The sequence below is a fragment of the Ustilaginoidea virens genome, chromosome 1, assembly GCF_000687475.1.
Source record: "Ustilaginoidea virens chromosome 1, complete sequence".
Classification (NCBI taxonomy): Eukaryota; Fungi; Ascomycota; class Sordariomycetes; order Hypocreales; family Clavicipitaceae; genus Ustilaginoidea; species Ustilaginoidea virens.
Window position 1 is genome coordinate 5,063,459 of NC_057316.1, and position 27,485 is coordinate 5,090,943.

A 27,485-nucleotide genomic window follows, 5' to 3' on the forward strand; every position below is an offset into this window, starting at 1 on the left:
CTGTGCAATGTATCAAAGTCACCAGCGACTGCCATTCACGTCAAGTTGCAATTGCCGGCCAGCTACCAGGTACCTAGTCTCAATCTCTGTGTACCTTGGGTAGGTAAGGTACCTAGGTAGGTAGTCAACCTCGGGATCACAAAAGAGGATTAAAAAAAGAAGAAGAAGAAGAAAAAAGAGGAAAAGGAAAAGGAACGTGCACAAGCGATGAAAAGTGATGACTAGAAATGAAATTGATGACTAGAAAAACCCGGATCCAAAGCCAAAGCCTTGGCAGACAAATATATATAGGTACCTCGGGTAAAAGCATTCAACATCGGCGCCGCAGCAGCATGTACTCGGCATGTACATGCCCCCCTTAGATACCCGCGCCGGTAGACTCCATTATGGTGCGCAGGAAATCGCTCACCTGCGGCACGGCCGGCTGCTTCAGCATACTAAAGTGATGGGCTCCCTCGACCACGCCCACGGTGATGTTCTTCTTGCCCAGCAGCTCGTCCCACCCGTTGCACCCCAGAATGGCCTGCGTGCGGCGGTTGAGCAGCCAGGTCATGTTTTCCGGGTCGCTCGGCCAGCGCTCAATCGTCTGGTTCTCGTCCACGCCGTTCCTCGCCCAGAGCGCCCACGCGGGCAGAGGCTTGGCCGCCTGCCACGGACGCAGCTTGCACGTCACCAGGATGTCGGCAAACAGCTTGAAGTGCGGCACCAGCCATTCCGGCACCTTGGCCCCCGGCTCGGCCCCGAACACGTTGAGTCTCGACAGCTCGTTGTACAGCCGCGGCGGCAGCTCCTTGAGCCCGATGGGGTTGGGGCTGTCGATCAGGATCAGCGCGTCGACCGTCTCCCCGTCGGCCACCAGCCTCTGCGCGGCGTCGTAGGCGCAGAGCCCGCCGGCCGACCAGCCTCCCACCGAGTACGGGCCGGACGGCTGGCGACGGCGCATCTCGGCCACGTAGGCCGCCGTCATCTCGCCAAACTGGCACGGCTTGGCCGTGGCCGTGTGCTTGATGAAGGGGCTGCTGAGCCCGTAGATGGCCACCTTGGCGGGATCCACGTCTGGCAGCGGCATGTACGACGCAGCCGAGCCGGATCCGTCGGGGAACAGCCATACCTTCCTGGTGCAAGTCCGCGGGTTGCCTTGCAGCAGGACCGAGGTCGCAGGCGGGATCTCAACTGCTTCCAGGGGTTTGATACTGGCGACTGCAGGGAGGGCAAAAAAAAAAAACACGTTAGCAGCCTGCAAGGAGAAAAAGGAAGAAAGAAAGAAAAAGAAAGAAAGAAAAAAAAAAAAAAAAGAGAGAGAGAGAGAGAGAGAGAGAGAGAGAGAGAAAGAGAAAAGAGTCATCCCAACTACGTACACTTGGTCACCGCGTCCGCCTTTTCGTCTCCATACTGCGTCGTGTCCGAACATCGGTCCGACTCGACTTGCACCGACGCGAATGCGCTCTCGATCCTCTCGGACAGGGCAGACGTCCCAAAGTCAGGCTCCTGCAGCGGCGTGATGGACGGCGTTGCCGGGCCAGAGTCGGACGACGGCGTCGACGACCCCAGTATGTGCCGCACCAGCTCGGCAACCGTGATGCACGAGATGAAGGCGCTCGAGTCGACCCGCAGGCCCAGCTCCTCGAGCATGCGATCCGAGATTGTGAGCGCAAGCAGCGAATCCACCCCCAAGGGAGCGAGCTCCGCGTCGTCCTGCACGTCGGAAATGGACGCCCCGACTTCCTCCGCGATGATGACCTTGAGCTTCTCTGATGGCACGTCCTTCTTTTCCGACGGAACCAGGGTCGGCGGCATGTCGTCCATTCCGGATTCCTGACTGGCAGCAACGGGCTGTGCTGGTTGCTGCTGCTGCTGCTGCTGCTGCTGCTGCTGCTGCCGTTGTGATGGAGCCGCAGCCGCAGCCGCAGCCGCTGCTCCTGACTGCGCCGCTGCCTTGGGCTTGGGAAGCACCAGATCAAGCACCTTTCTCTGCACGGCAGCAAACGTCACGCCCTCGTACACGGCAACCACCTCGTCCATGTCCTGGTTGAAAATGTACACGTCGCCGCAGTACGAGCCCTTGTCCTTGGGCTGCATCTTGAGGTAGGTGTTGTACGTCGTCTGGTCGGACAAGACGCCGCAAATCTTCATGTTGTCCCACCCGTGGTTGATGTAGACCTGGTTCTTGGAGTCGACTTCGTCGTTGCCGTTCATCGTGAAGCCCGTGATTTGGCCCAAGCTGTCGAGCCAGTGCGGCGGCAGCTTCCACTTGTCCGCCGTCCCCGCCGGCGTGTTGAACCTGACCTTGGCGGTCGACTCCAGGTCGGCCGAGCGCATGACGAGCTCGCGGCACCCCTTGAAGGAATCGCGGTAATCCACGAGCGCGGTGAAGAGCTTGTAAAACATGCCCGTCTTGATCATGTGCACGGAGCCCGAGTCGTCATGGACCGAGCTGCGGAGTTCCTGGATTCTCGACTTGACGAGGAAATCGCGTCGCTTCCATTCCGACTTCCACCGGCTCTTGTCGGTGAAGAAGCCCGAGCACTTTGCGTGTTTGGCCGTCGGCTTCCCGTCGGCTGACGAGATGCTCGACATGGAGAAGGACCCCTGCCTGGTCGACCAGTTGACGCTGGCCTTCAGCTCCAGCATCTGCGGTGACGGGTCGTCGTTGAGGATGAGCGACTTGTCTGCGGCCATGTCGGCCACTTCGATCCCCAGGTCCGACTTGTCAAAGGGCACCGACGACTTTTCCAGCATTCGCGAGAACATGGTGTAGGCCATGTCGGCGTACACTGCCGAGGAGCAGACGGGCCGGCCGTTGACCTGGTGCGCCAGCAGCACCTCCCTGAAGTCGGGGTGCTGCACGTCCGTGCGTGCCGTCATGGAAGCCTCCTGGGCACCGTAACTCTCCGCCGTGATGTACTGGACAGACGTGGTGAAGAGTCTCCTCTCGGCCGCCGCCGCCGCCGCCGCCGCCTCCGGCAGCGCCAGCAGCTGGGGTGCTGGCGCGTCGCCCTTGGTCAGGCACCAGTCGTTCGTGTACGGGATCCAGTGGCTCTTCAGCTCCCACCGGTACGAGGGCAGGAGAAGCACCTGCTTGGTCTGCTGCGCGCCGGCGTGGTACTCGCCCCAGTTGATGGCCAGTCCGCTGTCGTAGAGCTTCGCCAGCGCGGGAGTAAAGATCTTGCAGTCATCCTCTCCGCGCCGCAGACTGGGGATCGTCTGTGTCGAGGACCCCAGGGTCGACCTAAGCATGTTGCTGCAGATGGGGTGAGGTCCTACTTCCACCCACATCATCTTGTCGGGGATGAGTCCCGAGTTCCTGGCTGACAGAACCCCTTCGCAAAAGTTTACGGTTTCGCGGCAGTGACGGGCCAGGTAGTCGCCGACCGGCCCAATGTCCGAGGCGCTCTTCATGACGCGGCCCAGCAGCGGCGAGATGACGGGGATGCTGGGCTCGTTGACGACGACTGCGCCGCAGGCTTGTCGGAAAGCCTCGAGCATGGGCTCGACCTGGGCCGAGTGGAAGGCGAACTGGACCTTGACCTGGGTGGACTTGACGGACCTGCCGTTGAGGAGGTCCTTGAAGGCCTCGATCTGGCTGTTGGAGCCAGCGACCACGGTGTCCTCGGGTCCGTTGATGCAGGCAATGTCCAGGTCGGGGTGAGACGACGAGCGCAGCGACGACGCCTCGGCCGCCGATGCCTTGACGGCCAGCATGGAGTGGCTGCCCATCGAGCAGGCCTTCTCCAAGAGGCGAGCTCTGGTCCCCACGAGGTGGATCGTGTCCGCGTCGGAGAGCACGCCGGCAATGTTCAGCGCCGCGTACTCGCCGAGGCTGTGGCCGACGACAATCTGCGGGACGACGCCGAGAGCGATCCAGAACTTCCCCAGGGCCATCTCCAGGCAGGCTATCGCCAACTGCACCTTGACGGGGCTCATGTCCTCAATCGGCGTCTCGGCCTTGCCGCTCACCACGTCCAGGATGGACGGGAAGCCCTGCAAGCGAACGATGCCGTCGAGGCCCGCGAGGAGCGACTCGAACTGCGGCAAGGAGAGCAGCTTCTTGCCCATGCCCAGGTACTGAGAGCCCTGGCCGGTGAAGCTGAAGCCGATGGGAGGTCCACCACCCGCCGTGGACAGGTGCTTCTCTCTGGCTGCCACGTCATGCAGCGCATTCCGGATCTCATCAACCGACGAGCCGACCACCGCCGTGCGGTAGCTGTAGTGAATGCGGCGGGCGGTGGTGGTGTAGGACAGTGAGCCGAGAGAGACGTCGGGGCGCGTCTCCAGATACGCTATCAGCGCTCGGATGTTTTCCTTGAAGGAGTTCTGCGTCTTTGCCGAGACGGCCACGGCGTGGACGGGCCACGAGGCATCGTCTCGCTCCGGCGCCGGCCTGACGGGGGCGTCCTCGACCAGGACGGACGAGTTGCCGCCGGCGGCGCCAAAGTTGTTGATAAAGACCCTCCTGCCGTGCGGGACGACCCTGGGGTCGGGCCGTGGCCACGACCTGTTCTCCAGGGAGATGTGGACGTTTCGCTGGACAAGATCCTTGGGGAAGTTCCTGTTGAGCTTCGTCTTGATGCCGACGTGGCGCGGGATGGCGTTCTTCTGCATCATGAGAAGGACCTTGACCAGCGACGAGATGCCAGCGGCCGACTCGGCATGCCCGACGTTGGCCTTGACCGAACCGATGAACAGAGGGCTCTTGCGCGACGTGGTGTCGGGCGCAAAGACGCTCAGGACAGAGTCCATTTCGGTAGCGTCTCCGTGCTGGGTTCCCGTTCCGTGCATCTCCACGTAGCTGACCTCGGAGCAGTCGACGTTGGAGGATCGGAGGATGCGCGTGCAAATGGCCCTCTGGGCACCCGAGTGCGGCCGGGTCATGGACACGGCTTCGGCGGAATGGTTGGTGTAGGCTCCCAAGATGGTTCCGAACACCGGATCCCCATCCAGCAGAGCATCCTCGAGCCTCTTCAAGATGACTGTGGCGACAGTGTCGGACCTGCAGTAGCCGTCGGCGGCGTCGTCAAAGGTGTTGCAGTTGCCGGTGCGCGACAGGAAGTGCGCCCGGTCCAGGCCGGCCCAGTTGTCGGGGTTGGTGAGGATGTTTGTGCCTCCCGCGATGGCGACGTCGCAGTCCTCGGCCCACAGCGAGTTGCAGGCGATGTGGACGGCAGCGAGGCCGGACGAGCACGCCGTGTCGACGTCGAACGACGGCCCGCTGAATCGGAAGTGGTAGTTGATGCGGGCCGGCAGGAAGGCGCGGCTCCCGCCGGGGACGAAGTACGTGTCGACGTTTTGCGCGGCGTTGATCTCGCGGTAGTCGTCGCTGGCGGTGCCGTAAAAGACGCCCACGCGACTCCTCTGCGAGGACGGCGTCGAGTCCGGCACGAATCCCGCCATCTCCATGGCCTCGTATGCCGTCATCAAGGCAAACCTCTGGGCGGGATCCGCCTGGTCCGCCTCTCTGGGCGACATGCTGAAGAACCTCGAGTCGAAGAGGTCGGGGTTGCGGACGAAACAGCCCTTTGTGACGCCGCTGGTGTTCTTCTTTTTGCAGGTCGGGTCAAAGTACAGGTAGGGGTCGAATCGTTCCTTGGGAATCTCCCTGTGGACGTCGAGTCCTGCGGCCAGGAGCTCCCAGAACTCCTCATTGTCGTCGGCCTCGGGATACCGGCCGGAGAAGCCAATGATGGCAATCTTGGACCTGGCGGGCTGCTTCTCGGCGTCGGCATGGCCGCTGCCGCGCGAGGAAGAGTCCACGCCAGCCGTGTTGGGCACGTCCACGCGGTCGATGCCCATGGTGGCGCGAAGGACAGACGACAGGCCCTCGACGCTTCCCGCCACGAAGGGGAGGAGCTCGACAGCCGAGCAGCCCGAGCGTCTGATGGCGCGGATGACTCTTTCGGCCGCAAGATCCCACCTCATCTGGTGGCGGAGAATGTCGGAGACGACAACCTCGAGGAGGTGCTGGCACGTCTCCCCACCCACGAGTTCCTGCTGCTTCTCGTGCCCGTTCAAGATGACGGGGATGCGGGCGACTCTGCCCCGCAGGTGCGCAGTCGCCGAGGCGACCAGACCCGACACATCGGCGTCGGTGTAAAGGCTCGGCGAGTGGAACAGGCCGCCAACCTGGATCTTTCCGGCCTTGAGGTCGCTGTGGTGGGACAAGAACTCCTTCAACTGGGCAGGAGGGCCGGAGAGCGTGATTGTGCCGCTGCCCACGGCGCTGACGTAGACTCGGCTGAGGGCGGGTGCGCCCTTGTTGTCGAAGTAGGCGTTGAGCAGCTGCGACGCGGCAGGCTCGTCAAGGCCAGCTATCACGGTCGAGCACGATGCGCCATTGCCGGAGCTGAGGGTGACGGATTTGGTTTTGCCCTGCACCAGGAGCCCGACCCTAAAGGCCAAAGCGACAACCTCGGGGGCTATCGAGACCAAGTCATACACGTTCTCGCTGCAGCTGATGGCCACGGCAGCGAGCAGGCCGATGCATCGGCTCGCCAGGCAAGAAGAAGATGCACGGGGATACGACGTCCCGGATCGATTAAGGTGGCTGGCAGAAAGGCAGAAGAGGGGGGGGGGGAAAGTTAGCTTTGACAAACATTCGCTGGCCGTGTCACCGGGGCGCTTGGGAACACTCACGAGACAAAGGACGATATCTGACAGAGGCAGAAAAAGAAGCTGTCCAGCGCATAGTTGGACGTGGTCGATTCCTTGTCAGCGTTCAACAGCTCCTCAATGTTGGACGAAAATGGGAACTGGGCCCTCTGGCTGGGGGGCAGTCGAGAAATCTCCGACTTGACGGCGTAATACGACTTGGTGAAGAGGGTAGCCAAGACATAGTCTCTCTTTTCAGAGAAGAGTCTGCGGAGCTCCGAGTGGTACGGAACAGACAGATCGCCGAAGACGGCAATTTGGAACACGTTCGCCATTACGGCGAAAGATGTCGAAACGAGTCCCGATTTGGGTTGGGCGTTTGGGGGGGGGGGGGGGGGAAGAAAGAAGAAAATTATTACACCAAGTCAGAGCAAAGAGGGGGGCCCGGGGGGGGGGGGGGGGGGGGGGGGGGCGTTGAGGCCAAAAAGCTCAGTGTCCCAGAGAAAAGACGCCAGCCAGTCCTGCGTCAAGACGTTTTGAGAGACAACTGGTTTGGGAAGCTTTGAGAGAAAGTGAAGGGGGATTACGAAACAGCAGAGGAGGGAGATTTGGAGAAGATTGCGCGGCCTTTTTGGGCTATTATGGGCGAGGCGGGAGATGGTACGTAAAGTACCTCTACTAATACGTGACGAGATGTCGTCGAGACGGATCATAATGCTCTCATGGAAAACGCATTGCCGGCTCAAAATAGGCCTCGTGTTTCACATTGGGCGACTCCGGGCAGCCTCTTACTCTCACACCATCACGAAGCAACATAAGACATCCACTCGACCCGGTTGGTCCAAGACAAGAAAGAGGAGAGAAAAAAAGCATACTTCTTACTAAGACACGGGGGCTTGGCTTCGTGCGTTGCAGTTGCAGTTGCAGTTGCAGTTGCAGTTGCAGTGTCGAGAGATTGCCATCCCTGGACGGATCCAGAACAGAGATATGGAGACGATGGCTTTTTTCGGCCAAGAAGGCGTGTCTGGCGGCTGGGAGGATGAGGTGATACGCGGCGCAACTAGTTGGCCCGCGTGAGCAGGGCGAGAGAGGGAGGACGTCGGGACCTGGTCGCCGCCGCCGCCGCCGCCGCCGCCGCCGCCGCCGCCGCCGTCGTCGTGGTCGTGGTCGTGGTCGTGGTCGTGGTCGGTCGTCGGTCGTCGGTCGTCGGTCGTTCGTCCCTGCGTCCCTGCGTCCCTGCGTCCCTTCGGCGGCTGGCTGCTCTTCCCGACGGTGGGGGAGAGGGAGGGTAAGCTTTTGGCGAGGGCGCCAATCAGGCCGTCTGATTTAGTAACATGACGAGGAGAGCAGCAGCGTTTACGGCGCAGAAGGCTGGCTGGCTGGCTGGCTGGCTGGCTGGCTGGCTCTCTTGTTTGCTTCCTCCCCCACTCGGCGTCGCTCAGACTTTCCCGTTCCTTGCTGTCCGTGGCTGCAGATGTCGGTCGGAAGGGGACAGACTCAGATCCCGGGACGAGGCAGGCGTCTAGCTTGGTGGGACGGACAAGCCAAAGCCAACGTCAAAGCGACCAGGGGGGGGGGGGGGGGGGGGGGGCGGGCCTGGACCCAAAGGCCCGATGCGACAAGTCGATGGGACAAATCGATGAGACAAAAGCCCGATGGCACAACCGCTAGCTATTCATGGAAAGGGCCGCACGCCACTGGGCCTCTGGGGGCCAAGCAACCAGGCAGCAGCAAGCAGCAGCAAGCAGCAACTGACCGGCGGGGCTTGCGTCCGGATGGGATGCCGATGACGGCAGATGCGGGTGGATGCGGCCCCCTTGGCCGCGGTCGGCGTATCCGGGCTTCGCTCGCATCAGCAGCAGCAGCAGCAGAAGCAGGGAAAAAGGGACGCTGCCTGCTTCTGCTGCTGCTGCTGCTGCTGCTGTTGCTGTTGCTGCCTGCCCTGCCCTGCCCTGCCCTGCCCTGCCCATCATTCATTCTCCCTCCTCCATCATCATCATCATCATCCTGCCTGATCTCGGCCCCCCCCAACAGCCCTTGTCTCGACCGTTAGTCAGATGCGGCAGAATGTAACCCGCCGCTGCCCCCCCCCCGGGCCATCAGACAAGGCGTGCATGAATGTGGTGCAGATGACGATGTCGAGATATTCCTCATGCCAGCTGAAGGAAAGAACGGCGCGCGAACCAACGTTACCGACCCCTGCATATGCGACCTCGACCTGCCTGCGGCACGAGGCTCACCTCATCAGAGACAGAAAAGACGGGCTTATTTGGGGTTGCTTACAGCCAGCCACAGCCCATCATCTCCCTCCCTCCATCCCTCTCCCTCTCCCTCTCCCTCTCCCTCGCTCTCCCTCTCCTCCCTTCCCCCCCCCCTGGCTCTCAGGAACTGCCACCCCCTCCGCTCCGTCACGTTTCGGTGACAGCCTCGCACTTTTGCGCTGGGGTTGCACCGCGTGCTGCCTGCATGTCTGGGGCTCGTCAGGCCTGGTCACCCCCGACCATGCCACGTACGGTAGCCAATGACGGCCCCCGTCACCATCAATCAGCATCCGTCACCATCATGGCCATCATGAGTCAATCACCATCACCAGCATCGCCGTAAGAAGGGGGCCAGATAAGTAAGAAGCGCAGCCCGAGGGCACGACTGGGGGGCTTGCCGCCGCCGCCGCCGCCGCCGCCGCCGCCGCCAACAGGGGCCAATGGCGTGTGCCGACCTAATCGGCCTGGCGGCCGTTGGCCCGTCAGCTTCTGGCGATGCTGTCTTGTCCTGTCCTGTCCTGTCCTGTCCTTTCCTGTCTTGTCTTGTCTTGTCCTGTCTTGTCCTGTCTTGTCTGTCTGTCTTGGGGCAAGGCCGTCAAGAACGAATATTCTGCAGCGGAGGGAGGGGGGGGGGGGGCGTGTTGTTCTCCTCCCCGGCGAGCCTGGTATGGCATGCCAGAAGCAAACCCGCTCGGATGGACTTTTGCGGTTGCCGTGGGCTTCCCAGGGAGAATGAAGTAAGAAAAACGTCTCGTGGTTTTTTATTTTATTTTATTTTCATTTATTTTTTTTTTGCCATGCCCAACCACGCCCGAGGCAGGCCAGAGAGAGTTCTGGTTCTCTCTCGCCACTTGCCTGCCGGCCATCGTCTCCAGCTTCCGCGACCCCCCGTTCTAGTTATTGCGCTTTTGGGCCCCGACCTCTCGTCGGTTCGCTCCCCTCGCTCTGGCCTGTCTCCCTTCCCTTCCCGTTGCTCTCTTTGCTTTTCTTTTCCCCCTTTGCCGCGGTGCCCTGCCCTGCCCTCGCCAGCCATCAACCAGCCCTAGCAGCACAGCGCAGCACGTACGTACGGTTTTGGTTTTACAAGGGCCGCATTCAGATTCAACACTCCCCCGGTTCCACGAGCTGCCGCCGTGTCCAAGATGGCCTCGCACCACCAGCTGCTCTGCCTCAACATCCTGGGCTTCAGGAAACCAGGCATCTCGACCGAAGACTACCGCAACTACATGGTCAATGTCCACGCGCCCCTCGTGGCCGGCTTGATGGAAAAATACGGCTTCCTCCACTTCACCATGGTGCGCCGTCCGCCGTTCCCCCCCAAGTGTGTATATATATATGTATATATATATGTGTGTATATATACAGCTTCATCCTTGCGTAGAGAGATTTCCCGGCCAACCCCCCCCCTTTTATACTGATGAATCCTAGTCCCATGCTTCCGAGCAGTCTCCCCAGCTGATGGACCAGCTCTACGACGCGCAATTCGCAAACACGGCGTCCTACGATTGCTGCGTGCAGATTGTGTTCCCCAGCATCGAGTGCTTCGTCAACATGAAGGCCGATCCCTACTTCAAGCAGACGGTCGGCCCGGATCATGAAAAGTTTGCAGACACAAAGAGGTCGCAGATGATGATTGGGTGGTTCTCGCCTCTCTTGATTAACGGGCAGCAGACCGACAGCTTGTCCGCTGCGGAGTAGTAGAATGCTCGCACGGCTCGTTTGAGAGTCTTTTTGGTGTTTTTTTTCTCGTCTTGGGGAGATTGAATGTTCAGAGAGGCGCTTGGCTTGATTGGAGACCCATGGCCTCACTCTGCTGAAGGTTGATACAAAATTGATTGTATTTCTTTTTTATTTTATTTTTCGCCTTGAGAAATTCAATGTTTACAAGTGCTCTTGACTGGTGACCATGGCCTCACTGCATTTTGAAAGTTGACACAAAGTTGATTGTAGTTTCCAAGTGTTTTGAAACCTTTTTTTCTTCTTTTTATTTTTGTGAAATACATATAAGAGGGGATCGGTCAAGATTTGACAAGATTGCCAGAGTGGGCGAATTATATTACATGAGTCGATTACATGAGTCGACGACGCTCGACACATCCAAGCAGCTACTTATTATTACAAGTCCCATCTCCTTTGGGACAATTTTGGCAAGAGGCCAAAAAGAAAAAAAAAAAAAAAAAAAAAAAAAAAAAAAAAAGAAATCTCCTCAGCCTCCTCAAGGGTGAAGCTTTTCCGCCTTGGCCTCCCTCCTCGAAGTTTTCTTCCTTCATCGCTCAGTGTACGGGCTCAACATTCTTGACGCTCTTCCACTGGACGAGGAAAGCACTGAGCATGGAAGTGATCCCTGCTGCTAAAGCAACATAAAACGTAGACGTGACCGAAGTGTTGTAGGTAGTGACAAGCTTGGACAGGTCGGCGTCGTTGTGGACCAGCTGTCGGATTTCAGTCGCGCCGGTTCTCAACACGAGGTCAGTGTCGAGACCCGGAATGGCTGCCTGTCCGAGAAGCTTCACAAACACTTGGTTGAACACGTTCTGGCCAATGCAGACAAAAATCGACCCACCAAGCTGCATTCCAAAGAAAATGAGAGAAATGGCGGTGGGGATGTCATCCTTCTTCAAAACAGTCTGCACTGCCAAGGATGCTTGCTGCGTTCCGAATCCCAGACCCAGACCCATCAGGATCTGATAGCCGATCCAGTTGGCCGACTTGGTGTCGACGTTCAACGTGGTGAGGAGACCGGCACCGACGGCTATAAAGGTGGCGCTGATCATCATGATGGGGGGCGGATATCCAATCAAACGAGAGGATCCTCCTCCCATGATGGCGCCAACGGCCTGCGATAAGACGAGGGCAATCGTCCTGATACCAGCTTGAGCCGCGCTGACATTCTGTACGGCTTGGAACCAGTCCGATATCCAGTACGTGACAACCAGCATGGCGCCTCCGGTCATGGCTGAGAATAGAAACGATCCAAAGACGGTTCGCTGACAAACGACATGGGGAGGTACCGTTGCCGTGTCGGGCCGAAGCATCTGCGAGACGACAAAGCCGATGGACAGCAAACCTCCAAACACGAATAGCAGGATGATTCGCCAGTTATCCCAGCTGTACTGGGATCCGGCCCATTGGAGGGCAAGGATGAGGCAGACAACGGCGGGCAAGAGCAAGGCAGAGCCCAGAGGATCCAGCTGGCGAATCTTTTCTACCCATCCTTGGGCCCTCTGCTCCTTGCCCTCGCGTGCCTTGACAAAGAAGAAGAGAACGGCGATGATGGCCCCGCCAATGGGTATGTTGAGTATGAAGCACCAGCGCCAGCTCGTGTGGGTTGTCAAGGCACCCCCGATAAGAGGTCCGACAATGGCCGAGATGCTCATGGTGGCCATGAGAATGCCCAGAAACATTGGCTGCCGGTGGAGTGGGGCATTCTCGGCAATCAAAATCGTGGATCCGGAGAGAACGCCACCCAGGCCGATGCCCTGGATGGCGCGACCGACGATTACGGTGTTGGAATTCATGGCTCCAGCCCCCACAGCTGACCCAATGACGAAAATAAAGACGAGTGACATGTAGACCCACTTCGGTGAATAGAATTTGTAGAAACGGCCGAGCGGCAGCTGCATGGCGCAGCCCGTCAAGCTGTACGCGCTAGCATACCACCCAATGTCTGTGGGGGAGTGGAATTCATCCGTAATCGTCGGAGCGGCTGTTGAGATGATGGTTCGATCCTTTCAAGCTTTGTCAGCCCCCAAGTCGGACTTGAAATGACAAGAGTGCTCTTGTGTGCAGACGGCAAGGACAAGGGGGGGGATTCGGCGTACGGGCAAGGGGGTCGTCGTGTTGTGTGAACAAAAAGAGATGAGAGAAAGCTGAAGCTGAGCGGCTGGGCGGCTAGCTGCAGCCTCATGCCACAGATCGATCTGCTTACCAGGGAGACCAAAAACATGCCCATGGAGATGGCCACCATGATGACGGCCATGGCCAAGGGGCCAGGGTACTGTGACTCATCCTCGGGCGCTTCTTGTGCAGCTTCATCAACAAGGCCATTTTCGCTCACGTTCTGACTATGAGAAGCCTGCTTTTTGGGGTCGTCGTGTTCTTCCTGGTCCCCGACAGATGTCGGTGCCTTTTTTTCTTGGTCCACTTCCTTCTCCTTCATGTTGTCCAGCTCGTGGAGCGACTGGGCTTCTTTCGCCATTGCCTGGTGACTATCAGGTTGTTATCAGTGGCTATGTCAAAAGGTGTCGTGTCGCAGGAGGTGAGCGGAAGGAGAGAGGAAAACGAGTGCGAGGTTGACGAAGAATCGGCGAGGGAGACAAAGAGACCGTGGCGTCTGGCAATGCAGGCTTATTTTCCAAATCAATTGCCCTGTGAAAATCGATGCCGTAAATCGTTTGTGAATGGAGGCGTTACAACAAGTGGTCCTACGCGGAGCGAAGACCTTTTGTAGCCTGGTCAACGGTTGACCCAAGTTTGAGCATGTAGGATGCAGGAGGAAATTAGGGCCAGAGGACGCGTGGTCATTGTAGAGCGTGTGTTAACAAACAACCCATCCGTGTGAGAAAAAAAAATAAAAGAGTAAAAAAAAAAGGGCAAAAATAAAATAAAATATCAGCGTTGGGTCACCAAGCACGGCAAATCTTGTTGAGAAAGCCCGTTTGCGAAAGCGACGCAACGCAACGCCACCAAGTGCTCCACAACTCTTTCCTGAAAGCCGCTAAACTCGGGCAGGTGGGGCCCTGATCTGAGCCTTTCCCTGGGTCTTTCCCAATTAAATTCGACGAGGTCGCCCTTGACGCCACCTCTTCGGACCCGATGGACTTTGGAGGTTCGGACAAGGTTATGTGTGTCGGTCCCGATGCACAAGCGCTAGCACGAAACGTCTGGCAACTATGTACGGACTATGATCGAAACGTCCCCGCATACCGGGCAGTGAGCACAGGCATCATCCTTCCACAATTTTCGGACATGATGACCACGTGGGATATGTTGCCATGGACGCTGAGGTCCATAGCGGACTGCTGCAGGTAATTTTTTTTTTTCTTTTTTTTTTTCTTTTTTTTTTCTTTTTTGCCCCGTAGCTTGGCGAGAGAGATCCAACGGCTTCGGCTTGTTTCTGCATGCGCTAGACTCGGCTTACTCCATGTTTGATCCTGTACGCCGTACACTTGCACTTGCGGCGCACAGATTGTTGAGCAGCCAACGCGGGTTGCGGCTGGTTGCGGCTGGCTGCGTGGCATGGAACCTTCCAGCTGAAACGCCCCTTCCCAAGGTCTGGTTGGCTCAGCAGACATCAGGACGCCGCAACTTGCGTTTTACTGTACGTACCAAAAGGTATCGAGTTCGTGACGGGGGCCTGCGCCTACGCGTACTGAGCGGCGTACCGAGTACTTGCCAGCATCGTCCTTCCAAAGTCGCCGCAGGAGGAAGCCCGTGAGACATCGAGGACCAGATACCCTACCCGCTGGATGTTCCGCCACCATCTAACATTACGCTTCTGATGTTGGCAGGCTTTCCTGACAAGCGTGCTGATTTCTTGCATCGATTCTTGGTATTGCCGTTGACACTTGCTGCCATCACTATACTCATCTGCTGATGATGTCTCTCCTGCTCATAATGACATCCACGTCTATTATCCGATGCCGGCTAATACTCCGTCCTCGGTGATGCCACAACCACTAGATTCGGAAAATTTGCGTTACCTGTCCATCCCTTTGGCTGTGTTAAGGTGCAGCTTTTGTATCGGACCCACTCTTTGCTAAATACCTACTAGGTACCCTCTTGGCAACTGGCCTAGTCACCAAACCTTTATCACTGAAATCCTTATACTAGGAATTCTTGCATTTCTAATAGAGCCAATAAGTAACATCTGTGTTAGTGATAACGCCTTTTCTATCTGCCTTTATCGCTGCTAAATTGACAGCTTAATATAGTGGGAATAGCCTCACAGCGCTATGTGCCGGGCCTACAGGTGCGATAAGTGCGATGTAGCTCTTTGTAAGTCTGGAAATTGCCGGTACTTATGCCCTTATACTATTTACTAGTCTGCTAAGGTACCCTTTAAACTACGGTTTTCTATTGGCTTAAACCCTGGTCCGTTACAAAAGCTGCACCTTAACACAGTCAAAGGGATCGCAAAGCGCTTACGTTGGCATGGGACAAGCCATGCTGCATGTTCTCGGCGTGATTCGGCGGCTGTGGTTCAGCTGCAGATTCTGACATTGCGGAAGGATTTCGGCTCAGTTGAACGTTGTTGTTGCTGTTGTTGTTGTTGTTGTTGAGGTGCGGTCAGGTCGGGTCAAACCTTGTCGTCCGTGGTGTTGTGCCGGTCAGCAAGTACCCCCGATGCAGTCCATAAAACCAGCTGCCGTCTCGCCCAGGAACAAGTCGAGAGATCACGCAAGACTTTACTATTCTATTCGCCTTCCCCGCTCATCCAAGGCTCTCATCAGTTTCACAAGTCCTTCACAATGGCCGATGCAAAGGCCGTCGCCAAGGCGGAGCTCAAGTCGAAAGACTTCGTGCCCAGAGGCAACAAGTCATCTTCCCCGTTGAACACAACCTTGTATCTTGGTCTTCGAGCCCTGGACTGCTACATTCAATATCTCATTCTCTCCCGAGCAACAGGCTCCTTCATCATCAAGTTTTTTGGCGGCAGCATCATTCCACATGGACCTCCTGTCGAGGCAGGCTTCATGCACATTGAAAAGCTCGGGCTTTCGGGATACAGGCTGCTGCTTCTCTTCATGGACATCCTCGCCGCCGCAAAGCACTTCTGGTTTGTCTTGACAGTCGCAGAAGAGGCCTGGACTTTAACGGGTGCCATTGTTGTGGGTCTCGACAACATATTCTTCGACACGCTCAACAACCTGCTGTTCCTCTGTGCTGCCACTTCGGCAGCTTCCTCAAAGGCCGGTGGGGAGACGTTGGCCAACCCGTATCTCGCCACCGGCTTCATTATTTTTGCCGTTGGTCTCGTCACGGAGTGTGTTTGCGAGATTGATCGCAAGGTGTTCAAGAAGAACCCAATGAACAAGGGGAAGCCGTATACTGGCGGCCTGTTCTCCTTGGTTCGTCACCCCAACTACACGGCATTCACGATTTGGCGTTCTGGGCTGGCGCTTGCTTCCGGCGGCATGATATATGGCATGTCGATTGCCATGTTCTTCATGTGGGACTTTTCCAACCGTGCTGTTCCGGCTTTGGACGAGTATTGCACCAAGAGGGTGAGTTACGGGCCGCGCGACTCTACATCAACAAACTGGTCTCGAATCTGGTTGCTAATGACGAGCTCTCTAGTACGGCGATATGTGGGCCGAGTATAAGCGAAAGACTCCATTTACCATGATCCGATACGTACTTTGAACTATCCTGCCATCCTGCCGACGAGGAAGTAATTATGACAGCAACTCATCTGGGAACTCGTGGGCGCTGAACGGGGGCGGCGCTGAACGGGGGCAGCACTGCCGGGGGGGGGGGGGGGGGGGGGGTTGAGGATGGGAGAATGTCTCGTGGACGGATCACTCCCAATCGTGTGTAGTTGAAAGGCATCAGAGCAAGCTGGTGCAGACATAAGCCAACTAGAGGCAACTATAGCATTTAATAAGACGGGCGCTCTAGCGAGTTGCGCGAAAGACTCCCAAGTGTCAATGGAAAAGTGCGCGCGTGTAATCGGCAATGTGCAAAGTGGATGCCGCGAGTCCAGAGTCAAAGGCAATGAAGATCTGTCGACGTGGAAGCTAGTACAGGCAAGTGTCGGGCCTCGGAGCGATCTTGTCCCAGGTGTACACACGTACGCACGCACACACGCACACACACGAACACAGACACACACCACGGTTGACACCTGTGAACAACGAGCCTATCAGGATACGGCAACAGTGAGTTGGGTTCATGCCGTGCCTCCTTGTCCCCTCTCCTCTCCCCCTCCTCCCCCCCCGCCCCCCCACAACTCCCGTCCTCTTCGTTCACTTGAGCACGATGCCAGACATAGCATCTCCAGCCATCAACCCGCTCTGACGGTGATGGCAATTTCCGCGCGAAAGGGGTCCCCGTCCCCGTAGGGCTGCACTAATACCAGAGCAGACAGACAACCTCCAGTCGTAAGCAAGCTGACACGAAGCTAACCAAGTTGACCCCACTATCAATCAATCAGCCTTCAATGCAGCGAAACCGCCCTACCGCACCGTAATTTCAGGTTGACTTGATTAAAACTTTCACTTTCCCCTTCCCCTTCCCTTTGCCATCTTTGTCCCCGATTGACATTCCGATTGACATTCAAGTCACGCCATGTCCCCTGGATCTCAAACTTGCATCGTTTGCAGCGCTCTACTTAGTCTGTGCAGGCTACCAAAAGCTGCAGGCTGGATTTGTCATCGCCCTCCACATCAGCCCACAAGACGTCACTGAACCCCGACAGCTGCAATTTCTCCTCCCAGACCGTCTCGTCGACGGTGCAATGCTTTCTCCCATCCTCGAACAGCCACCAACCATCCAAGAGGCCAAAGACCAAATCAAGCCAGTACATACGACTAGTGAACTCGATGAGGGCAAAAAATCCACCGCCTCGCAACAGCTTGCGGACGTTGGAGCAAGACACGCCCAGGTTTCTTGTAGCATGTATGCAATTCGTCGACACAACCACGTCAAAGCCGCCGAGCAGTGTCTCGGGCGGTGGTATTTCAACGTCAAGGACGAGAAACTCCATACTACTGCCGGGCGGTAGGCTCTTGTACCGATTCTTCGACGCCGCGAAAAAGGATGCTGAGATGTCCGTGTACACATATCTGAACGGAACTTGCGCTTCGATGAGCGCTTCCACCACGAACCTGGTCGTGCCACCCAATCCCGCGCCAACTTCCAAGATGTCGATGCTTTTGCCTGGCCTGTACTCTCCATCAGCGAGGAGACGCTTGATCACGGCAACAAGGTGCAGTGAGGCCGCCAGGGACATGGGCGCGTTGGTGTAAAAGTCTTGAAGCAAGTCTTTGCTCCTCCCAAACAGCAGCTTGATAGGGTCGAGACGCCCGGTGAGACATTCCGCAAACTGCGATCCGGTAACATTCAAAAGGCGGTGCAGATTGGCAAACTGGGGATGCTCAAGGATGATCGTGGCTAGAATCTGCTGAGGCGGTGTCTTGTCGACGACGGTAGATGTCCGAATGGCGCCAAGCTCCGGATCCACGTTGACAAGTCCCCCGTCTGCCAGGATCTCGAATATGGCACCGTCAAACACACGACGGTGCTTGTCCAAAACGCCCCGAGGATACGTTACTATGGTCCCTACCGGCATATCGGCCAGGGAGCATCCTAATCGATCAAATGCATCGTTGACAAAGGCCAGTACCAACTGACGCTGCGCAGGGTACACTCTGCTCCAGAAGTTGGCACTCCCGGCCTTTCGCAGGAATTCCTGTACATGGCTGCATGCGTCCTGAAAGGCATTCCTCACATTTCCTCTTGGCAATGGGGCCTCACGAGGCGGACGAGCAGCGCGCGGCGCTTTTTCAACCGTCTCTGCATCTCTCAATCAGCAAGATTCGTGCACCCATGGGCCCAAAATGGCCCAGCTGCTGGGGGTATGATGGGTTTGCAACGAACCATGACTACCACTACCACTCATCTTGCGTAATCCGGATGCGATATCGGATAAACTCTTGCAATCCCTAAGGAGAGATGCGGGAAATTCGATCCCCGTACTGTTGGTTACACGTTCAATGACAGCAACACCAACAAGGGGATCGGCGCCAAGCTCGGAGAAGAGAGCGTCAAAGTCGTCATTGTCAACATGGCGCCCCGTCTCTTGGACGAGTGCGTCTCTGAAAAATTGGAGCATATCCATCTTCAATGGCTCTGTCATGTCATTTCCATACAAGGGTGTCATCACTGAAAAGCTCGAGATGCCTTCTCGTCTTCTTTTCTCCACAACGAGCTGTCGAGGCTGGTTCGTAGCCCGCATTGTTATGCAAAGTGGTTCAACTGGGACCGGCATCAAACATGTCTTGAAGAAGAGTGCTGCTGTCGGCACCGATATGCAAGCCGACATACCCGAACTGATCTGCACGAGTGAACCGGAAGCTGTATGTCAGCTAGCCATCGGACCGAACTGCTGTGGCTTACTCTGGACATCCCCTGGCTCCCTTGGACCATGCAGTCAGTATTACTGCATCAAATCAAGTAACCCGTAAGCCACACCTCCGCACGCACTCTCCGTACAACCGCCTCTTCCTACGGAGTACTAGTCCTGGCCTGCAGGTCTGTCTGCATGCGTCAGAGTCCAGACGGGGATGCAACAACCCCGCTGGGACGAACGCTGCATGTTGATGGTTAGGCAAACGCCCGTGCCGTAGGGGAGTGCAGCATCCCTCGGATTCCTCCACATCCGCGGGCGGGGCGCGCGCCCTATTGACTTGGTACTCCGTAGATTCAATATCTATGCAGAGTGTCTCCCCATCGCCGTCTGTTTATTGGATCACCTGCCTATCTGCGCCCGCCGTCAGGCCGGATGAGGCGTGAGACTTGGCGTCCTCTGGTACCCCGGTGGCAAAACCTTCCACCTACCCCAAGTAAGGAATGATTGTGAAAGCAACGTCTTGGCTCAGGCACGAGATAATGGAAGCCGCCATGCGCTGACAAGGATATGGCAGCAACGCAGGCACAAAAAGTCCCCCAGAGTGCAGACTGCTTGCATACTGCGTCTGGCCAATCATTGCAAAAAAGGGAAGAGAAACGAAAAAAAAAAAAAAAAAAAAAAAAAAAAAAAAAAAAAAAAAAAAAAAAAAGAGGTTTCAGCTATTCAGTGTAACGCTCCAAAACGCCACATGGCCTGACCCAGTCACACAGGCAGGCGTCCAACACCCCCACGATTGGCGATATCATGTGGGCTTTTTACCTTTTTATTTTTTTTTTTTAATTTCCTTTTTCGACCGGAGGATGGGTCAAGGCATCATCAATACGATGCCTCATCTGGTCCTCAGACGGAGGTAATGTGTACTACCATGAGCGGTCTGCTGCATGTCTCGGTCAACTCTCAACATTTCTCCTCGAGTGGCGTTGCTGGGCCTGTCTGTCAGGTATCCTTGACGTAATGCAAGCAGCTGAATCAGCGCCAGGCAGAATCCCCGGAGGAACATTGACCGCAAACATAAAGGTAATTTCCTTCGTCTTCACTTGCAGCGTTTCGCGTGCGACTTTTCCTATTGTCCTTGCCTCTTCTGAATCAGGCTACAGACTCTGTCTTTGAACAAGGCTATACAGATCTGTCACACAGCTCTTGGACCTCTTCACGTACCTTCAACGAAGACATCCATGTGACCAAAGCCTGCCTCAAGATGACTTCTTTAACTGGTCTTGCCCTCTTGCTGTGCGTTCTGGCCAGCCAATCATGGGCGGCGAGAGTGCAAAAAACCCTTCGGATTGCCTGGGAGAAGGGCGCCCCAAATGGGCAGTCGAGGGAAATGATCTTCACAAACGGTGTTTTCCCTGGCCCGGAGCTCATCTTTGACGAGGACGACGACGTCGAGGCAAGTCTCATGATGTGTCAAACATGCATTCTTGCTCTTCACTAACCAGACGGCTTCAGATCACGGTCCACAATGACATGAACAGAAACACAACCGTCCATTGGCACGGAATTGCGTGAGTTGTGCGCCAGGATGACCTCGTCGCTGTCACAAGGGGGAGAAGAGCTAACCGAGCATCGATAACTATAGGCAGGAAGGAACTCCGTGGGCCGACGGCGTGATTGGTCTGTCGCAGCAGCCCATTCGACCAGGCGAATCCTTCGTATATCGATTCAAAGCCTCTCCGCCAGGCACGCACTGGTACCATTCGCATGAGCGAATGACTCTAGTAGATGGACTTCATGGCGCTTTCTTCATCAGGCAGGTTGGACCCAATCTCATCTGGTCCACGTGGTGAGCATCATGCTGACTTGTCCGGCCACGGAAACAGACCAAAACGGGACATGAAAGATCTGTGGTCCAAGATTAGCAATGATCCAAAGGATATCGACGCCATGTCGAAAGCTGCCTTGGACCCCAAGCTAATGGTCCTTTCTGACTGGTCACGCTTCACTTCGGAGGAGTATTGGAAAGCAATTGAAGACTCGAAACTCTTGTTATTGTGCGCATTCTCATTTCCCCGGTAAAAATACGTGAGACTTCAAGATCTGACTGTGTGTCCTGTCGTATAGCTGTGTCGATAGTATCCTGTTGAACGGCCACGGAGAAGTATACTGTCCTCCACAGGAGTTTCTCGTCAATCAAACGCAATGGGGCCCACAACACTTTACATTTCCTGATCAGAACGTCACAGATAAGGGGTAAGTCAAGTTGCTGTTTTGTTCTTTTTTTTTTTTTTGTTCTTTCTTGTTCTTTCTTGTTCTTTCTTGTTCTTTGTTGTTGTTGCTGTTGTTGTCGTCGTTATTTTGTGTGTTTTTGTGTGTGCGTGTCATGGGGAAAACTGTACTAATGGCCTGCTAGATGTTTCCCTGCTGTGGAAGAAGGTATTCAAGGACCCTGGGTCAACCAGAGCCTTCCCGAGAAGATCCCAGCCCATATACAGTCTGGCTGCGTTCCCTCAGCAGGATCCAACTACACAGTCGAAGTGGATCCGGCAGACGGCTGGGTCAGCATGAACTTCATTGCAGCTGCTTCGAATAAGCAGGTCGATTTCTCCATAGACGAGCACCCCATGTGGATCTATGAGGTTGATGGCAATTATGTGCAACCTCACAAGTTTGTCGCAGCCGCCATCACAGCAGGCGAAAGGTTCTCCGTCATGGTCAAGCTGGACAAGCAGCCCGGTCGGTACACGATACGTTTGCCAGATTCTGGAGCGACCCAGGTCATCTCGGGGTTCGCAAACATGGTGTACAAGGGAGCCGAGCATGTGTCTCCTCCGACGAAACCGTACGTTACGTATGGTGGCCTAAGCGGTCGGCCGGAGACAGATACGGAGAGCTATGCGCCATACAACATCTCGGCTGATTACATGCCACCCTGGCCTGCAAACCCCCCAGCTGCCACGGCGGATGAAGAGTACCTGCTGGTCATGGGACGCGCGGGATCATCCTTCCAGTACACCATGAACACAAATTACCTTTACCCCATGGACTTCAAAGCTGATCGTCCCCTGCTGCACTATCCCAACCAGACAGTAGGCACCGAGGACGAGAAGCTAGTCATCCGCACCAAGAACGGCTCCTGGGTAGATCTGATTCTCCAGGTAGCTGTCCTACCCGGTGACGGGGCTGCCTTTGAGCACATGATGCACAAGCATGGTAGCAAAACGTGGAGGATCGGCAACGGAGCCGGCGTGTGGAAATACAAGAGCGTAGCTGAGGCCATTGCCGCCGAGCCCGAGAGCTTCAACCTCAAGGACCCGGGGCTGCGAGACTCGTGGTTGACCATGTTCTCCCCCGTGCCTGCCGGCGGCTATTGGAGTGTTTTCAGATACCAGGTGACCAATCCGGGACCCTGGCTTTTCCACTGCCACTTCGAGCTGCACGCGATGGGAGGCATGTCCATCGCGCTGCTAGACGGCGTCGACGTGTGGCCACAGGTCCCCGAGGAGTACGCGGTCCGGCACCATCCGTCCCAAGGTACGCAAACCTTGGCGGCAACTCCCAATGCTTCCAAGCCCTGGTACAATGGGATGTTGAACTTTATGCAGGCTGTGTTGGGGATCCTGCCGGGACAGGGCTCCGAGGAGCTGCGACGCTGAATATGGACATGTGGTGCCCAAGGGCGGCGAGAGAGTAATGTGTAATCTTGGCAAGCGTGGGCCGCCGCCGCCGTTCAGCATTATGGCAAGCTGGGGAGAGAGAGAAAAGTCATGTTTAGCCCAAGGTACTTGTACTTGTGTTGTATTGTATTGTATTGTATTGTATTGCATTGTATTCAGAGGTGTAACCTTAGAGTGTGTAAGCTAGGTACCTAGGTAGACGACATGGCACGACATGGGTAATTTGCATCCACGCGCACCCAAGCAAGCAGTGAGGATCTTGGCAGGGCCAGCCGCCGCGAGAAGATGACATATGCGGGCGGGAATCCATCAAGGCAAGGTTGCTGCTAGTGCTCCTTGGCGCATGGTTGTCGTTGTTGTTCCATGGCATTGTAGCATTGCAGTGACAAGGAATTGACGAAGCAACTTTGGGTACTCGGGTACTGAGACGGGGGTGTCGGAAAGCGACTTATTTTGGCACAAAAAGAAGAACCTGCCCGCATCGTGGGAATGCGAGAGTCGTCTGGATGATTTGGCCATGGATGAATGGTCCAACCAAAAAGTCAATGGGCACGGGCACGGGCATCGTGGCAAAAGTCAGGGGCTCGCGACGCTCATTGGTCCAGTCGTTGAGGCGGCAGGGAGCCGCGGGCCCCGCTAAAACCCTCGCTTGCTGAGTTGTCCGTGCCGTTTCCTATTTCCCCAATCCATGTCTTCTTATTTCCCATATCCCAAGTCCAAGTCCAACTCGTCACCACGTTTCCACCGCCACCGCCAGCGGCCGCGACGCCGAGATCCATCCAATCCAGCCTGAAAACCCGAATTCGCCTCCCTCGGGTACGATCGAGATGACTTGACCCGCGTCGCTGCAACCTTATTCGAAGCCTCCCCCCCCCTGGCCTCCTTCTCAGTCCTCCGCGATGGGTGCCTTCTCCTTCCTTCGCCAGGTCTATGACCTCGACACTCTCGACACTCGTTTCCTCAGCTCGTCCTCCACTCCTTACCAAGCGGTGATTGAAGCGCGAAAGGACCCGCGTGCCGCCAAAGAGGCCGCCAGTAGGGCTCAGGCTCGCGCCCCTCCGCCGAAATGGCAGACACCCGAGTTCTACCTCTACTACCTGGTGTTTCTTTGGGCTGTTCCTTACATGTTCTGGGTGGCTTACGATGTTTCACGGCGTACGTGTTGAAGGGGGACCGTGCGTGCACACTGGATAATCAACGCGGTGGCTAATGATGGCGATAGCTTCCGATCCGCGCTATCACAAGTACGAACGCTTCTTGTCCGACGGCTGGATCCCAGGTCGCAAGGTGGACGTCTCCCATGCGCAGTACAACACCTTCCGCGACAACCTGCCATATATGGCTGCCCTGCTGATCTTTCACCCTATTCTACGAAGACTCTGGAACGCAATCTACAAGCCGGATAACCAGAGAGAAGCCAAGGGCTCGGCGAGGTTGGAACAACGGGCATCCTTTGACTTTGCGTTTGCCATGGTGTTCCTCGTCATATTGAACGGCATCTCGGCCGTCAAAGTGCTGGTCATTCTGTGCATCAACTTCCAGATTGGAAGGAAAGCACCGCGCCGATACGTGCCGATCGCCACCTGGTTCTTCAACATCTCGACTCTTTTCGCAAACGAACTCTGCGAGGGGTACCACCTGCGCAATCTGGCCGCTTACATCTCACCACCTGTCGGAGGAGCGAGTGCGAGTGGGGAGGTGACGGACTCTCCGCTGATGCGGACGGGCGCGTGGCTCGATGGCTTTGGCGGCATTATGCCTCGATGGGAGGTGCTCTTCAATATCACTATTCTTCGCTTGATCAGCTACAACATGGATTACTACTGGAGCATCGGGGGCAAGGGCTCAAGCTCCCTTGAGGTAAGCACTCGGGGGCCGAATCCTCCGCCTCCCAGCATGCTTCAAGCTCTCCCGCCCGCTCGCCCGCTAATGCGCACAAGAAGAAACAGCTGGACCCGGCAAACCTGTCCGAGCGCGACCGCGTCGCGATATCTGCGGACCCGGCAGACTATTGCTTCCGCAACTACGTCGCCTACGCCGTTTACGCGCCGCTCTACTTGGCGGGACCGATCCTGACCTTCAACGACTACGTCTCCCAGCAAAAGTACAAGGCTGCCAGCATCGAGCGGCCGCGGACGATCCACTACGGCGCTCGTTTCTTGCTTGTCCTCGTCGCGATGGAGCTCATCCTGCACTTTGACTACGTGGGCGCGATCAGCATGGCCAGCCCGGTCTGGGGCGACTACACGGCGGCCCAGCTCAGCCTGCTGTCGTACTTTAACCTGCACATCATCTGGCTCAAGCTGCTGCTGCCTTGGCGTCTGTTCCGTCTCTGGGCGCTGCTGGACGACGTAGACCCGCCGGAAAACATGGTCCGCTGCGTGAGCAACAACTACAGCACGCAGCTCTTCTGGCGGGCGTGGCACCGCTCCTACAACCGGTGGCTCATCCGGTACCTGTACGTGCCGCTGGGCGGCGCGTCCTTTGGCAGCTGGCTCGCTGCTGCTCGGTCGACGCTCACGTACCTGCTCGTGTTTACCTTTGTGGCCCTGTGGCACGACATTCAGCTGCGACTGCTCATCTGGGGCTGGCTGATTGTCTTGTTCATGATCCCCGAATGGACGGCAGCCTACCTGTTCCCCAAGCGGAGGTGGGAGAGCAGGCCTACCGAGTACCGCATGCTGTGCTGTGTGGGCGCAGTTGCCAACGTGCTCATGATGATGGCGGCCAACCTGGTTGGGTTCGCGGTTGGGCTGGATGGATTGCAGAGCATCATAGCAGGGATCCTCCATGACTGGTCTGGTGAGCTTTTACCCCCCCCCCCCTCCCTCTCCTCTCTTTCCACCCTTTGCTTATCCCTCAGGGCTTGTGCTGTGGGGAGGCTTATGCTAACTCTGTTTGCTGCAAGGCTTCTTGTTTTTAATTGTGGCGTGCGCCTGTTTGTTTGTCGGTATCCAAGTCATGTTTGAGATACGCGAGTGGGAGAAGCGCAGAGGAGCGACGTTGAAATGCTAGCGCTGGGAAGTAAGGGAACTGCTGATTTTGCATGATTAGGCAGATTTGGCAGACAGGGGAAGGCATGGGGTATCGTGCTATGAAATATACCCTGTCTTGTACGACGCTGCTGTATGTACTCTTGAATATCCGTGAATAATGTGCGTTGGTATCTCAGAGAGAGAGAGACGTGTCAAGAAAACGCCTGCCCGTCATCCTTTTGCTCGTTGGCACGCATCTCAACATCACACGCCCCATGCGCCTCGACAAACTTGCCCTTCATCCCCATCTTGGCCTCGGTAAGCCACCTCCTGAGCCAGATGAGCGCGTAGACGACGCCAAAAGTCACCGCGATGCCCACGGCAATACCCAAGACATAGGCAGCCACCACGCCCCTCCCGCGGACCGCATCGTGGTCCAGAAAGCTGTACGTGTACCATCCCTGCGTGGCGAGGGTGAGGAACGCCAGGGCCAGATAGGCCAGCAGGATGGCCAGCAGCCACAGCAGGTGGAGGCAGGGCGGCGGATCCGTCCTGGGGACGAGGATCTCGAAGAGCGCAAACGCCGCATTCAGGGCGTGCTGGGAGACGTTGCGCCAGGCCTCAAAGTCGGCGGCGAACCAGGGGCCCTTGTGCAGGACGCCCCAGTAGACGACGGTGACGAGCCACGGCAGGGTGACGACGGTGGTGTAGAGAAGCGAGTGGAGGGCCTGCAGCGGGCGCGGGAAGGCGTCGAGCAGGGGGCGGCCGCGGCGCGCGTAGGTGAGGGTGTGGACGGCCGCGAAGAGGAAGTAGAAGCCGAGGCCCCAGTAGGTGAGGACGGTGAAGTAGGAGAAGGACCGGCGGGCGGCGGCGCAGGCGCCCGCGGAGGGGTGGGCGCACAGGTAGCCGAGGACGAAGAAGAGGGTGGTGAAGACGTACAGAGACTGGCTGGTGAGTGAGCGAGCGGGACCGTCTTTTGGGTTCCGGTTCCTGTTGTCTGTCTGGAGGGGAGAGGGAGGGGGGGGGAAGCAAAACGTACGATGAGAGCGCGGCAGGCGAACAGGGCCCAGGGCGGGAGGAGCCACGACGTCTCGAAGCGGCGGGACGGATCCCACGGGCGCGAGCTCAAGGCAAAGACGGCTGGGCAGGACACGGCCATTGCTGGGGGGGGATGCGACCGGACGGGCGGCGTCGAGCGGTCGGTCGGTGGGCGAGCAGAGCAGCCCGTCTTTATGATGAACTTGAAAGCAACGAGGCGCCCACCGACGCCCCGCCCAGCCACGTGGCTGGCTGCATGTGGGTGTAGCGCCACACATTTGGGCGCCACGTCCGGGCGCCAGGTTCCGACGCCAAGCCACAAATGTTTGCCACGAGGGTTTCAACTTTGCTGCCGTTTCAGCGTCGACCAGAACCACCAACAGCCATCAGCGTGGGGGAGTGAGCATCATCGGGAACGCTCGCCGTCCGAAACCTGGCGCCGTCGCCTCTGCCACGGCACTCGAAGAACCTCGCCTCACCCTCCCCCCCCACCCCCGGGCGGGCGTCTTTCTACGGTGGGACAGGACGGCGACCCGAAAATCAAAAGGGCCCTGCGGGGACTCCCCGACGCAAAGGACGACACGGAGCACTTGAGCTGCTGGTTGCTGCGGACGAGGGCGAGGACGAGGACGAGGACGGGAGGGAAAGGTTGCCGACTGCGGGGGCAGATGGGTGGCAGGTCTTGTGCGAGCGGGATGCGGCTGTGATGCCGTCATTGGGTATATCAGAAGCAGACAACAGACAACAGCAGACAACAGCAGACAGCAGACAACAGCAGACACCAATGCAGAATCCCATGCATGGCAAACTCGCACAATGCTGACGCGCAGCAACAGGTAGTCCGGGACAATTCTTGCACAACTCTGCACAATGTAGGTGC

General features: G+C 57.0%; 8 protein-coding genes across 8 annotated transcripts; 4 read left to right on the forward strand and 4 right to left on the reverse strand.

Moving 5' to 3' along the window:
- Positions 1–358: 358 nt before the first annotated feature.
- Positions 359–6,920, reverse strand: UV8b_01134 (uncharacterized protein; the record flags this gene model as incomplete). Its single annotated transcript, XM_043138632.1, has 3 exons — positions 359–1,200; positions 1,359–6,541; positions 6,631–6,920. 3 exons carry the CDS (start codon positions 6,918–6,920, stop codon positions 359–361), a joined length of 6,315 nt encoding a protein of 2,104 aa, XP_042994566.1.
- Positions 6,921–9,988: 3,068 nt separating this feature from the next.
- Positions 9,989–10,544, forward strand: UV8b_01135 (uncharacterized protein; the record flags this gene model as incomplete). The annotated part of the gene is made up of 2 exons (XM_043138633.1): positions 9,989–10,141; positions 10,275–10,544. 2 exons carry the CDS (start codon positions 9,989–9,991, stop codon positions 10,542–10,544), a joined length of 423 nt encoding a protein of 140 aa, XP_042994567.1.
- A 575-nt stretch (positions 10,545–11,119) lies between these two features.
- UV8b_01136 (uncharacterized protein) lies at positions 11,120–13,044 on the reverse strand (the record flags this gene model as incomplete). The annotated part of the gene is made up of 2 exons (XM_043138634.1): positions 11,120–12,574; positions 12,775–13,044. The coding sequence occupies 2 exons, from the start codon at positions 13,042–13,044 to the stop codon at positions 11,120–11,122; spliced, it is 1,725 nt and encodes a 574-aa protein (XP_042994568.1).
- A 2,272-nt stretch (positions 13,045–15,316) lies between these two features.
- Positions 15,317–16,211, forward strand: UV8b_01137 (uncharacterized protein; the record flags this gene model as incomplete). Its single annotated transcript, XM_043138635.1, has 2 exons — positions 15,317–16,072; positions 16,146–16,211. 2 exons carry the CDS (start codon positions 15,317–15,319, stop codon positions 16,209–16,211), a joined length of 822 nt encoding a protein of 273 aa, XP_042994569.1.
- A 967-nt stretch (positions 16,212–17,178) lies between these two features.
- UV8b_01138 (uncharacterized protein) lies at positions 17,179–18,804 on the reverse strand (the record flags this gene model as incomplete). Its single annotated transcript, XM_043138636.1, has 2 exons — positions 17,179–18,362; positions 18,447–18,804. The coding sequence occupies 2 exons, from the start codon at positions 18,802–18,804 to the stop codon at positions 17,179–17,181; spliced, it is 1,542 nt and encodes a 513-aa protein (XP_042994570.1).
- Positions 18,805–19,932: 1,128 nt separating this feature from the next.
- UV8b_01139 (uncharacterized protein) lies at positions 19,933–22,571 on the forward strand (the record flags this gene model as incomplete). Its single annotated transcript, XM_043138637.1, has 7 exons — positions 19,933–19,995; positions 20,069–20,368; positions 20,428–20,483; positions 20,558–20,728; positions 20,799–20,969; positions 21,040–21,168; positions 21,329–22,571. The coding sequence occupies 7 exons, from the start codon at positions 19,933–19,935 to the stop codon at positions 22,569–22,571; spliced, it is 2,133 nt and encodes a 710-aa protein (XP_042994571.1).
- A 920-nt stretch (positions 22,572–23,491) lies between these two features.
- UV8b_01140 (uncharacterized protein) lies at positions 23,492–25,607 on the forward strand (the record flags this gene model as incomplete). Its single annotated transcript, XM_043138638.1, has 4 exons — positions 23,492–23,747; positions 23,815–24,452; positions 24,533–25,394; positions 25,501–25,607. The coding sequence occupies 4 exons, from the start codon at positions 23,492–23,494 to the stop codon at positions 25,605–25,607; spliced, it is 1,863 nt and encodes a 620-aa protein (XP_042994572.1).
- Positions 25,608–25,779: 172 nt separating this feature from the next.
- On the reverse strand, positions 25,780–26,726 carry UV8b_01141 (uncharacterized protein; the record flags this gene model as incomplete). Its single annotated transcript, XM_043138639.1, has 2 exons — positions 25,780–26,511; positions 26,607–26,726. 2 exons carry the CDS (start codon positions 26,724–26,726, stop codon positions 25,780–25,782), a joined length of 852 nt encoding a protein of 283 aa, XP_042994573.1.
- Between the last annotated feature and the right edge of the window lie 759 nt (positions 26,727–27,485).